Genomic DNA, 13,765 nt, shown 5'->3' with positions numbered 1-13,765 from the left:
ATTTGACATCCACTGGGAGAAAAGACAGAATCTGAAAAATAAGAGCCAAGGAATTGTGATATCAGCCTTATAGAAGTCTATGAGAAGAGATGTGCATTATGCCCTGAAGAGCTGTGTTGCTCAATAAACAAAGATCATTCCCTTCATATATAGAATATCTGGAAATCTTAAACTAGTATTTTGTCAGGTGAGTAAGGAACAATTAAAATTATGTCTCCTGGGAAACTGGAGGTATTGTTTGTACTCCATCTAAGCATGATGTTTGCAAAGAAAAACATTCTGCAAATGTATGTTTCTGGGTTAAAAGAAAAGAATAAGGACCCCATCTGCAGCACATACAGAGAGAGGACCTGTGTTCACCTTTTCTTTCTCCTAATAAGAGTACCTAGACAGCATTATGGAGTGTGGCTATGAAAATAACTGGAAAGCTTGCTAGGGAGGAATGAGGATATCAGAATAGTACTGGGCCTTGTGGGACTTCATGCATGTGGACTTTGCATCCACATTTGACTGGACTGTACCACAAATGTTCAACTTAATTTTATAATTCATTACGAACATGGGTAAACTGGCATAGAACTCAAAGGTCCTACTCTGACTTGGTTTTTTACATCCTTACTGATTGCTGGAAATAAAAGAAAAAATTACATGAGTCTAAACAAAAGTATAAAGATTCAGATTTTATAAATTGTTTTACAATACATAACAAATTAGACCTACAGTAGTAATAAGCATAAGACACTGGAAACAATTCAACTGCATTTCCAACAACTGGAATCTACCTCTGGCTAGCTGAAAACCTAAAGAGAAGAAACCTATAAGGGTTCAAAACTGAAGTCTTGAAACAGGACTGGGTATTTCCACACAACCAATGGCCTCACCTTTCCTCTAACTTCACAGCTCTTCCTTGGAGCTGGGAAATTAAGGAAGAGGGAAGCTACCCAAAAGGGACTGCAGAATCTACACTCTAGCCAGCATTTTACTCTCAGCAGGAAGGGGTCAAGATGGCGGATGCAGCATCATGATACAAGCCCTGCCTCTTTTGTATATGATGAGCATACAAAACAGGCAGGGCTCATATTGTGACACTGTCTGCCATCTTGCCTGTTCTGACACACATACCCATAGATGCTACTTTCAGCCTTTGTCCTCCTATCTTCCACCCTGCTTTAGCAGCAAAGGGGAACGAAGTGACAAACCTACCCTTTATTTGCTCTAAAAGAACAGGGGTATATTGGCCAAACACTACACACTACAGTGCCAGGGCTTCAAGAGGGATGGGGGAAATATCAGGAAATGGATGGCTACAATTCTATGCCTGCTCTTTTATTCATTTAATCATTTATTGCCTGCTTCTCCATCCAAGTATGATGATCAGCCTAGAACTCAGAGTTTCCTGGTTTCTAGGCCAATATCTTCACCATTACACTAAACTGGCTCTCTTTACTTCTTAGGAATCATGTAACTGCATTGAAAAACTGCTAAAAGGATGTTTTATATTACTTAATGTTTAGTCACTTAGAGATTTTGTATTGTGGCAGTATAAAAAATGATGGAAAATAAATTGATAAACTAAATATATTTTTATTCAATTTTTGCCCCAAAGATTCTTCATGAAAGAGAAGAACAAGTGTGGAAATTAATTATGAAGAGCCCAGTTCAAAATCAACCTCTCCAATGACGCAGAGAGTGCAACATTTTGTCACTTCCACCTTGCTCTGTCTTCCCCATCTTAAAAGAAAAAAAAATGAAGAGGGGATTCTCTCTGCCTGTATAAATCTTTTGTGCAGTTTAAATAACTGTCACAATTAAACGACTCTCAACAGTTCATAATACCTTCTAATACATTACATTAAGACATTCATAGTACAGTATTAATAAAACAAAACTTCAAAATAGGTATATAATTAAAATATATCAGTTATCACAAAACCCAAAAATAAAGCCAATAGCTAAAATAAATATGCAGAAAGTAACAATCCCAATTCAAATACTTCTTAAATAGCTCTTTTTTAAGAAGTTTGCAAAATGCTGATAAAGTGGAGGCTGATTGTATCTTAGAGGAAGAGTATTTAATAAAGCAGAAAAGCAGCACCTGTGAATCTCCATCTTTTTTCTCATGAAAGTTGGCAACCACTAAAAGATTCCCCTGAGATGTCCATATTGGAAGGATTGAGACAGGTTGGAAAAAATGGTCCTGGTGACTTCTTCTGAAACGTGGAAGACAGCAATAATGCAGCAGAGATAGGACAAATATGTGTGGTCTGCTTTCCTCCTCCAGTAGAAGGACGCAAATAAAAATGCTCCAATAGGAAGGAGTTTAGTCAACTTCTGAAAATTCTTATCAGGAAGAATCTTGGAGGTTTAGCTGTACAAGTCTTGTGAGGCTAGATTAGTTTCTTGGATCAAAGGTTCCCCATGCCTGCTTTAAGCCTTGCACAGAGGAAACAATTTGTTAGATACAGCTGCATTATGATTTTCTGTGCAATTCTTCAAAGAGAAGAAATACTTACACATTCAGAGAATTTAGAGCATGTGTATTGCATGCAAAAAGCCCCATGTTCAACCCTTGTCATCTCTTCCGAAGGTTGGCCGTTTGGGGCGGAGGGGAATGCCTTCGAATCAATTTTTGACTCCTGGTGACTGCCTGGACAACTCAGCAGTTTTCTTGGCAAGATTTCGGAAGTGGTTTGCCATTGCCTCCTTCTTTGGGCTGAATGTGACTAGCTCAAGGTCACCCAGCTGGCTTCATGCCCGGGGCAGGGTTAGAACTCAAAGACTCCCAATTTCTAGCCTGATGCCTTAACCATTACACATTAAACTGGCTCTAGGTTTGGGCATTACTATCTAAAATACTGGAGAAAGACTGTCAGCCAGCTTACACAATATGAGTTAGATGGCCTAACCTGGCATGAAGCAGTCAAAATCTAGACTGGTTAATTCTCGCAGTTAAGAGTCAGGAAGAACAATGAAAGGTAATGTTCAAGAGAGTAGGGTAAGGGTGCTTTTCGAAGCCATGAAAAGGCACTCCAGACATAGGAAGCTGGGCAATTTGGCTTATCCAGAGATAGTTACATTTTTCTTTTGAAAGACACACTGTGCCTTTAATAGCTGTGTGACTGAAACTGAACAGGTGCATCAAGCTGCATTTCTGTCTGGTGCAGCTGCTAAGACAACTCTGTTAGAAAAAGAGGCAGATTTCTTCATTGTCATTTTTCGAATGTTAATCAAATATAATTCTTAAATCCTGCATCTTTCTTTTTTATTAGCATTTTTTACTAAACAGATGGCTACAATCCATCTATTTAATTGATACTGAAGTTAGTCTAAATTTGAAGTGGGCTTATTTTCTTAAATAGCTTTGTTCAGTTAATTAAAAATTATTTCAGCTATAAAACAAAAATAGTCTGCAAAGTAGATTTACGTTCTTATATCTATAAATCTCAGAAATAATGTTTCGCTACAGCCCAGACAGACCAGGCTACATTATTGGCTGAGTTCATGCATCTTGCTAAACCATGTTTTACTGAATGAACTACAATTGGCTGGGTTTGTATACCACACAGCTATAAACCATGGTTTAGAAACCACAAAAGATAAGTTCCTTCCCCACAGAGATCTGGTCTTCTCCTTCCCTTTTGGGTTTCAGGAAAACAATTAAAGCTGATTATTCCCTCAAGCACAAGGGGATGGCATACTGTTATTGAAGATTTTGATTTTGTGGATGATTTTGTAGATACATTTTATTGTATTGCATTGCAATAATTAAGGTATGAATATGGTAACTAATCTATCCTGAGCCAGGTATGGTTGTAACTAATGCAGCAGTCACAGCTGGGCATAGGCCCTCCTTGTTACTAAGTGTGCTTTAGTGACAGATAGAAATTAAGAAAAACCCTGGCTATGTACCTGTTCCTTCAGAGGAAGCACTATCTCATCCAGAACAGCCAATCTTCTTCATTTCAGAGCCTGAGAATCTCCTATTCTCATTACTTATCTTACCTGAATTCAGGTTCATTTTCTTGGTCCTTACCTACGCTATCACTGCCTCCAAGCATACCCCTCCTGTTTCAGGTAGAAAGGAGAGGTGGAGGTCCTGTATTCCAAATCTCTAGAGCACCATCAGCAGTACATTCATTTAAATACTAAATAGCAGGGGTGAAACAATAGAATCTCATGGAGCAGCTCCACAACATAAGAACCATGCAAACAGAAATATGCAGCTAACATTCTCTTGTGCCAGGAATGGATTATCATTAATTCTGTACCTCTCATTCCAAACCCAATGAGGTGCTTCAGCAGTATCCCTGGAACAATTTTATCAATAGCTCCCAAAAGGTCTGGAAGAATCAACATGGTAGCACTCATAACATATTCCTCTCACTCTTCCCTACTAACCCCAAAGTTTATCAGCCAAGGGAACTAATGCTGATTCTGTGCAATAGCCAGACTTATAGCCAGAATGAAATGCTTTTAGCTTCTGCTAAGGACACTTGTCATGGGAAGGCCATCACCTTCTCTAATACTTTGCCCAAGAAATTATATTTGTAACTAGGCAGCAGTTGTACAAAAAAACAAAAAACACACACAAAAAATTTCATGGTCCAGAATGACTTCTTCACACAAATTGCAGCACAAATTCCTTCTCTCATGTAAAGAGGTATTGATGACTTCCTGTACTCACCTGGTTAAACTTTCTCTACTAGCTCTTAACAGCCACAATAGCCAAGGGTCTAGAGGACAGATAGATGGCCTAACACCCAAGCATCTTGTCTGTTTCCTCATGCTGCAATATCTGAAGTTGGTCCCATAATCTCTGACTAGCTAATGCTCCCATAAATTCAACAGATCCTGCAATAATGGTGACATCAATTTGGAGCAGATGCAAAATACTCTGTGTTCTGTACCAATAGAGTGAAGGAGGGCAGGAGCACAGAAGTTCTAGCTCTATGCCTTGGGCCACCATATGGAACAGTGTGACATTTAGCCTGGTGACATGTTCCTTGGCAACTGCCAATCTCTTTTCCCTACTTCATTTATTTTCCAAATTTTTTTAATTAACAACAATGAATAGGAAATGGCATATTGCAAAGGAAAGCATCAGCCACAAACATAACCTCTATTTGTAGCAATGCTTCTGGAATCTATTTAGATCTTAGAAGCATCAGAATTAATAATAATAATAATAATAATAATAATAATAATAATAATAATAATAGTGGGCTGCTTCAGCCTAGTGTTTTGTTTGTTTTATGACATATAGATATTTTGTGAAGATCATAAACACAGTCACATGTTCACTTAGTGACTGCTTCACTTAATGACTGAGTTGCTGGTCCCAATTGTGGTTGCTAAATGAGGACTACCTGTACTAAATTTCAATGTGTACTGCTTCTCTAGCAGACTGTGGTGGAGACAAAATCAACATGAGGACATGACCTACAAAAATAGTAAGTCATCTTCATTCTGCAATTAGCAGGCAAGAGAAAGAGCCCAAAAGGCAAAGATAAACTTTAAGTCCAACTGTTTTAGGAAGACTTGATGCATTCACCACAATTATACATACACACTTCTAACCACAGGTGTACCTGCAAATCCAGTGACTGCTGGGCTGTCAAGGAGCACTCCCAAACTGAGAATCTCTTTGTTGTAAGGGAAAGACAACCCCATCCATAATAGACTTCATCTCAGTCCCAGAGTCCCACTTTCTCCATACCAACTTTCCTGAATGAAATTTCAGCATATGCTCCCTCATCCAGCCCATTATCAAGATTAGGCAACATTCAACAATAGTGACTGCTTCTTGGAGTTAAAAGTTAGAGTACACAACCATTAGTACAGCACTCCGTTAGTATAGATCAGTGTGTCCAAACTTGTCCACTTTAAGATGAGTGGACTTCAACTCCCAGAATTCCCCAGCCAGCCATGCTGGCTAGGGAATCCTGGGAGTTGAAGTCCACTCATCTTAAAGTAGCCAAGTTTGGACAACACTGGTATAGATCTTGTGTAGTTCAAACTCCTATACTGGGAGTTGAACTCATAGACCGTTGCACTTTATACAGTACACCTAACTTTATGAGCTATAATGTCCTTGTTTAGTTTTATTGCTGGTAACTTTTTGGCTCAACAGCACGGGAGAATAAGTAAACAAAATGTAGTAGGTGAACGTACACCGAAACATTGGCTTGCAATCACATAACAATACACTCAGAAATCTCGAATAAGGGTGTAAAGAGGCATATATTAAGAGTGCAATTTTTTTCGCTTTTATTCTTTTTTAAAGTATTATGAAATATGAGAAGGCATGATCATTTTGCTATAACCATACTTTCCTCCAGAAATCTGTGCATAAAATCCGTTCTCAAACCTTACAGAAACAGACAGACAGTACCTAACGCGTAGAGCTGCCAACTATCCAAACCTCGCGAGAAAGCGTTCCACGGATTGAGAGGGGGGAAGGGTAGGACGGGCCGGCGAGGAGAGTCATTCCCGCGTGACGTAATGGTTAGAGCGCGCTCGGCTCTCCCTGGCGTGCTTTACGTGCCCGGAAGTGCGAGAAGACACGCGGAGAGAGCGTTAAAAAAAGCGTAGCCCGCGGAGGCTGCTGTGGGGAATCGAGCGAGGTTTGGTGGAAGGTTTTGTCAGGTGGTACGGGAGCCTTGAAGGGGCAAAAAGAAAGTGTGCGCGTGCGGGCTCTCAGGCCACCTTTATTGCTGCCTGTGGTAAAATGCCCGGCGTGGCCGTCCGTAAGAATCAAGAACGGAACCGCGACCGCCCAATGGAGCCGCCGCCGGCCGATGTGGGTCTCCGACGGGATGGAAACGGGCTGGATGGGTGGGAGGGAAGGAAGGAAGGCGAGGAGCGTTGAGGGGGGCGGAGGATGGGTTGTAAATGTCAAAGGCCCAGCATATGGGCCGAAGCCCCCAGCCGCCACCTCGCTCCTGGGGCAAAACTTGAGCCGTGGAGGGGTCGTGCTTCCCTCCCTTCCCCCTCCTGGACGCCATTCACCCTCTTTTCACTTCTGTCTTCTGGTTGCGTTTAGAAGGCATGGAAATTGGCAGGAAGTGAAAGTAGGCGTTGAGTGAGGCTTGGGGCGAAATAGGTCAAATAAATTACGGTGAATACCCATGCGGTAGCTTTAACATCTTTTAAACTTGTCCCATTTCATCTGGACAGATGATGTATTCTGTGTGAGAAAGAAAAAGATTACTCAGAAGCAAAGGGAGAACGCGATTACACACTACAAGGGAAGCCTTTTTCAGACTTTCAGTTGGGAGAAAACTAGGTTTCAGGGATAAAAGTTCTTAGTTCATTAAAGACAGAATCAAGCAGATGTATGACACTGTTGTATGTAACACTAAGAAATGGACAGCTATATTTCAAAATCTGCCATATAAAAAGCAAAATGAGAGCCAGGTATAACTTTTTGCAGGCAATAGGAATGGGTTTGAAATAGGCATACCAAAGTTGCCCTTGTGTTTAAAATGATGTAATATTCAAGGAAAACTGATTATGTCTTTATTCTGTTGCTTCCACTGCTTTATTTTTTCTGGTGATTGTTTTTCTATAAACTGTAAGTTTTCTGAGATTTGATAGGTATTCTTTCCCTTAAATGTAAGGTCCTACAATGGTAGAATTGTACTTCCCTTGTTGAAACTTCACACAGATTTGCTCCAGGAAATTTGCATAGAATCAGGAAAATACATGTTCTATTTATATCAGGGCCCTGGTACTGATGAGTAAAGTTCCTGGTACCCATTAATAAAGTTAAAATATTCTGTTCCAAATGCAGAATATTGATAGCTTGCTTCATTGAAAGGATTTTTGTCTCTGTTCAGGACCATTTTTGTTACAAGGTGTAAATGATATGAATTTATTCAAGCTCATGTAGTACTTGTTCAAGAAGTTTGTTCAAGCTGTTTTCAGGTTTCTTTTGCTATCATACATTTTAGTAATTCTGATTTTAATTCTTACACAGTTGTTTTCTAAACATAGATACTGTTTTAAAAAAAGTATTCTTACTAATGAGTGGTCTGCAGGATCAACTTATTAATGTAAATAGACTTTTACCACATTACTAAAATTTAGAACAGTGTATTTTGAGTTGAAAATAGTTTAATAAAGGGATGTATCTATTGTTTCACACTGTTTCTGCATTTCAATTGTATTTATATATTTGGAAAATCAGAAATTCTTTCTGCCTGGTATAGCTGTCAGGTTTCAAACATGTCTTTTTTGGTCATATATCATGAGTTGCATACTGTGAAAACTTTACTGCATACCTGAGTTACATATTCCCTTCCAAAAACCCCTACATGAGCATGATGTGATTAGAACTTGCTGCCTACCACTTTTGCATTGTTCTAGACATCTATTTTTATTTTAGTACTAATATCTTCATTTCAATTCATTTTATGTTTAACTTTTTGCTTTTATGCCTCATAGCGCATGGCATGTTTTGTATAGCCCTATTTGTGGGAACACTTAGTTTTTTATTCCCATTTGCATACCTGTCAAGCACAAGCCTAAGTAAACAATGAACTCTGTTTCAGGGTTTGAAGTTCTTTTCCAGATCAGTTGGGATATTGAATGCTATAGTCCAGTTTCTCCTCAGAAAGTAGTACATTCTTATAAGTTATAGCTGAATACATAAATTACATCTGTTAACAGTATTAGTAACTTTTATTTTCCATGCTTTTATAATTAGAGTATAGGATGGGAAGCATAGTGCTTATTCAGTTCTCAAAGTTCAAATCATACCATGCTAAAAAAAAGTGGAAAGAGGATGAAGTCATTTGGAGTGTACTTTTTCCTGTGCTTATCACCAATAATAAATATTGAAAGTTATTTAGTACATAGGGCTGAATGTTACTAAGTGATCACATATGTGTAACATGGTAAGTGATTCATGTATCCCATTGTCCTCAGAGGTGAATCTATTTTGTACTCTATACTGTATATTTCAGAATCTCAGGCTAAAGTGAGAATTAACCCTTACTTGTTGATTAATTCTAAGCTTCATATGTAGAATATGTTCACCCATCAGGAACTATAGTAAAATATAGCTAAGTATAACTCTGTTATTTTCTTTGTATTTGATTATTGCAATTTATTATAATTATTTCCTCTTTCCTTTTTTCAGGATTATGCAAAAGAAAGATATGGAATGTTGCCAATGATACAGTCACAGGAAAAACCAGGTCAGTTTCAAAATTCTGTAAAACAGAGAGCTAGTCAATAATATTGTAAGTAACATAATGCTGATTGTCACATCAAATTAATTAGTTTCTAGCTTTAATGGAGCCAGTTTGAGAAAAAAGGTAAGAACTTATTCATTTCAGGTTCAAAGGATTGTGGAATTGTTGCTACATTCTGATATATGCTAGATATGAATTAAAAGTTTTGTCATATGCTAAAAACTGGAAGAACCACCACTGGCACATACTGAAACAAAATATCATGGCTAGGTTAAGGATGAGTTCCCTTTCCTATTATTTTTTCAAAGAACTGGCCTAGAACATATAGTAAAGCACTTCAGCTATCCCAGCACTACCATACTATACACACATTCCTGCAGCTATGTTGTAGCAATTTCCATTATAGAAGAATAAGTATGAATATCAGAACTATATGATACTGTAGAACTGCTGATCCTCTAGAGAAGAAATTAGATAGGAGCAACCTGTGCCATTGGTCTCATCTAAATAATTCAGATGTTCACATAGTTATCAAATACATATGACATTTTACTATAGAGATAGTAGCTCTTACACTGGCACACGTAGAGAAGTCTTGACGAGAGATGATATTCTCAGGGCTCATAGGCAAAAGCCATCTATACATTTTTCTCTTGCAATTTATTGATAGGCTATTCCAGCAGCTTTTATATGTTTTTAATCCTTTATTTTTTAAACAGATCAGTTTCAGAAAGAAATTATATTGAATTATTCCTGTATTAAACTGATAAACAATTACAGCTTTTTTTCCCATAGCAACATTTGAAATAAGATTCAAAGTTCTTCTTAAATGTTAAAGCATCTGGAACTTAGAATATAATTAGAAATTTTCAAATATTCATGGAGAGAAATGATGTCTTGTAGAGATATTCAACTGGACAAAGACCACACAATGGCAATTTTCTGCAGCTTCTCCTTCCCTTCCCTGTTCCCCAACTCCATTAAGCCCTCCACCTACACTTTAGGGTAAAATGGGCTATGGAGGAGTCAGAATTTCTGTTTTGCCCCTTTCCCAGCAAAATATTAGTGAGAACAAGCCTGGATCCAACCTAAAGTTTTGCCAAGGGATTCAATAAATAGTTTTTCATGTAAATATGAATAAAATGTTCTCATTTTTGTCACTATATCTTGTGTATGCAGATCGTGTGTTAGTTCGAATAAAGGATTTGACAGGAGAGAAAGCTGATGAAACTGTTTGGGTTCGTGGCAGGATTCATACCAGTAGAGCAAAAGGTAAGACTGCTTCTTTCAACGTTCTCATGAGTCAAAAAGGCTCAAGTATTATCTCCTTGTCCTGGTGTATTCCTTACTTGCTTTAATTAGGAACCTCCAAACCTTGAATGTTAGACCTCTGATAATATTTCCATTAGAGAGCCAGTTTGCTGTAGTGGTTAAAGCACCAGACTAGAAACCGGGAGACCTTGAGTTCTAGCCCCACCTTAGGTACAAAGCCAGCTGGGTGACCTTGGGCCAGTCATGCACTCTTAACTCTAGGAAGGAGGCAAAGCTTACATCCCATGACCATGCACCCTACCTTTTCCCCTTTCTACTTCCACTGCTGCCAGGTGTTCTTTTCCAAGTATTCGAACACTTGTGATCTTTGCACAACATTTCTTTTATTTCTGTTTTATACATCACCAAATCAAAAAACTCAAGATGGCGTGAAAGTTAAAACATCATAAAAATACGGCATGAAACCAAAAGCAAAACCACAGCAAATTAGGGTGAAAAAATACAAATAAAAATACTGGCTACCATTATCCACCAGTTGGGATCACAAATGTTCCTGGCCTCTGGGAAGATGATATTCCAGAGGATGGAGACAGCAACAGAGGAGGTATGACTTTGGGGTTCCACAAGATGATACTGTTTAGTTTATAAGACCCAGAACATGCCCATCCTGTGAGATCTTACAGGACAGGCAAAGAAAATTGGAGAAAGAGAATCCCATAAATAACTATGCTGTAAGCCACACACAACTTTATAGATGACAATCAGCATCTTAAATTGTACCCAGAAGTCCATTGGTAATTAGCATACCTCCCAAAAGAGCGATGTCACATAGATGCACCAAGATGCACCCATAATTGCTTGCATGGCCACATTCTGGACCAGTGGTAGCTTCTGAGGGGTCTTCAAGGGCAGCCCCATGTAGAGTGCATTACAATAATCCAGATGAGAAATAACTCAGGTATGACTGACCTTAGTCATTTCTAGAGTAACTAGATGAAGACCAAATATCCAGAAGGGTTAGTAGCAGTGCAGGAAGTTTGCAAATCAGCATTCAAGCTTATGTCAAGGACAACTTGAGATAAGCATATCCAAATATTTCAAGAATTCCAGCTGCTAGTTGACACTCTGGACTAGAGGTAGTCTTGACAAGAAGACTGATCCCTTCCTTCAGTGAGATAGTAAAGTGCTCCAATCTGCTGTTTGAAATAGCAGCCTAGGGAATACACTTATGGGAACATTACTGCAGATATATATCTCAGCATGGCATTTTGGGTAAGAACTTTAGATATTTGCTTGGGGGAATGCCATCTTCTAGATAGGTGCAGCAGGACACAGTGTTGGCTTCAAGATTATAATTCTGATAGTAGATGCTCTAGTTTTCTCCCTCTTTTTTCTGTTCCCCTTCTCGTGGATTTTTATGGAATGGTTTTTAATATAAGAAAAGCACATTCTTCCAATTACTGAAACTCTATGAAAACTTCTACAATAAACATGTACATTTACTATAATTGTTATGTTAAATTTTATAACTGATAAACTTCTTTTGTGTGAAGAGAATATAATTAAGTACTGTTTTAAATGCCTTTAAGGTCATAAAGAACCATTTAGAAATAAAGTCTAAAAGCATTGCTGAATTATCAGGCATGCTAGAATTTCTCTTTTCAAACTAAAAAGCATAGCTTTTTCATGTACTATCATACGGTCTAAGGAAATGGGAAACCCTGGAACAAATTGAGCTTTCATGTTGTCCCAAATGAAATACTTCAGTTCATTCTTTGAAAAAAAAAGAAGAAGAAGAAGAAGAAAGAAATCTTCTCTTAACAGCGACCTCAGAGGAAGTTCTAAGTCTGAGCTCCATGCTATGTCTTATGCAGACCCACCTGCCTGTCATTTTTCTTCACTATGGAAACAGGTTTTTTTGGACATCTGTTTCTAGCACACAAACTTTAAATGTTTTGACATCTTCAGGTGACATCTGAAACTGACAATTCTGTTGATCGAAGTTTATTTGCTTTGTAGACAGTATTATAAAAGATCACAGTGGTTAGGACAAATGCCTGTTGTTAAAAAAAAAAAAAAAAGGCATTTTAGTGATAGGAGAAAAACAACAAACAGGAGTTGCACACTGTAGTTCTATAGTAAAGTAGATCTTTTTTTCCCCTTCTTCTAAACATACTTCATACAAAAGGGCCTTTCTGTCTAATACAGTGACTTGGCAAGAGCAAATAGGAGGCGATAGTCTTTCAAAATGACATATTATTTTGTGCCACTAATTATATGAAAATCATATTGTTAATCTCTCCTCTGAAAAGTAGGATGCAGGTGAATAATAATATAATAGTTTATTTGATCAATGACCAGCAAAAGTAAATATATATATATATATATATATATAACACCAAAGTAAAATCAAATAGATGAGATAAAATACTAGTATAACAAATATAAAATAACACATAAAAATGTGACCTACAGTGCTATAATGGTCAAGTGTAAATTAAAATATTACAGATATTTTAAGAGCATTAATATTAAGAGAATTCACGCTGGCTCATCAAGTCCTTGAACAGAGCCATCCACTGACAGTTCACATTCTTATATTGTGACACTACTTTTGCTCTTGGTAATTGAATTAGTGCCATGTTCATTATTCCAAGTTTGATCTTGGGCTATATGGAATTACCAGTAGGTGGATCTGGGCAAGCAGTTGGAAAAAGAGGAATTCCACTATCTTCTCTGTGTTAGCTGTAATACTGTATCCTGAGTTGCTTGACTGATAGTAGCTGAAAGCTATCAGATTGAGTTATTTAGTCTCCCTTAGTTTCACACCTAGTTTCGGTTTCTACAGATGCTGATTCCAGTAGAAGATAATATATGTAGCTCATGGTTGAACTGTGAAGTCCTTGGTGCTCTCTGAGCTTGGTTGTTTGCTTGCAGATGTTTCATTACCTGACTAGGTAACATCATCAGTGCTAGTGAGTGTGGGGTTTGCTCCATGTTTATGTACAGTAGTGTGCCCTGCCAGCGTTGGTGGAGGTGTGGTTTTCTCCTTGGTAGTTCCTTGATTAGGGTATTAGGGTATTCTCTGCTTGATTGTTTGTCTGGTCCCTGGTTTGTCTGGGTTGTGGTGGTTGCTGGACAGATTGTGTTCTGGTCTTTTTGTTTCCTTCTTAGCTTTTTTTTTATTGTCTCTTTTGAATGTTATGTAAATGTGATTTATCTCTGTGTGTCTGTTGATGGCTGACTTGCCAAGCCTCCAGGAATTCCCTAGCATTTTTGGAATTAGCTTGGTCTAG

The 13,765-nt window shown here is 38.1% G+C and overlaps 1 protein-coding gene and 1 long non-coding RNA gene across 4 annotated transcripts in view; one reads left to right on the top strand and one right to left on the bottom strand.

Annotated features, from left to right (window-relative positions):
- Positions 1–6,533, bottom strand: part of LOC148215066 (uncharacterized) — a 68,556-nt gene extending 62,023 nt beyond the window's left edge. The window contains exon 1 of one of the 2 annotated variants that reach the window (XR_015797195.1): positions 6,392–6,533. This is a non-coding gene — a long non-coding RNA (uncharacterized LOC148215066). The remainder of the gene's footprint in view (positions 1–6,391) is intronic. The other variant, XR_015797194.1, reaches the window with a different exon arrangement.
- Positions 6,534–6,538: 5 nt separating this feature from the next.
- The window catches only part of DARS1 (aspartyl-tRNA synthetase 1), a 59,725-nt gene continuing 52,498 nt past the window's right edge, over positions 6,539–13,765 (top strand). For both annotated transcript variants that reach the window (XM_088146509.1, XM_088146510.1), the window contains exons 1-3: positions 6,539–6,799; positions 9,143–9,200; positions 10,377–10,469. In XM_088146509.1, coding sequence (XP_088002635.1) covers positions 6,728–6,799; positions 9,143–9,200; positions 10,377–10,469 — 223 coding nt within the window. In that variant the 5' untranslated portion in view covers positions 6,539–6,727. The remainder of the gene's footprint in view (positions 6,800–9,142; positions 9,201–10,376; positions 10,470–13,765) is intronic.

This window comes from Python bivittatus, unplaced genomic scaffold (assembly GCF_059951505.1).
Source record: "Python bivittatus isolate LINGU-HERP-01145 unplaced genomic scaffold, Pbiv_v1 ctg000480_np1212, whole genome shotgun sequence".
NCBI lineage: Eukaryota > Metazoa > Chordata > Lepidosauria > Squamata > Pythonidae > Python > Python bivittatus.
The sequence above is the reverse complement of the archived record's forward strand: the minus strand, read 5'-3'. Positions and strand labels throughout refer to the sequence as shown.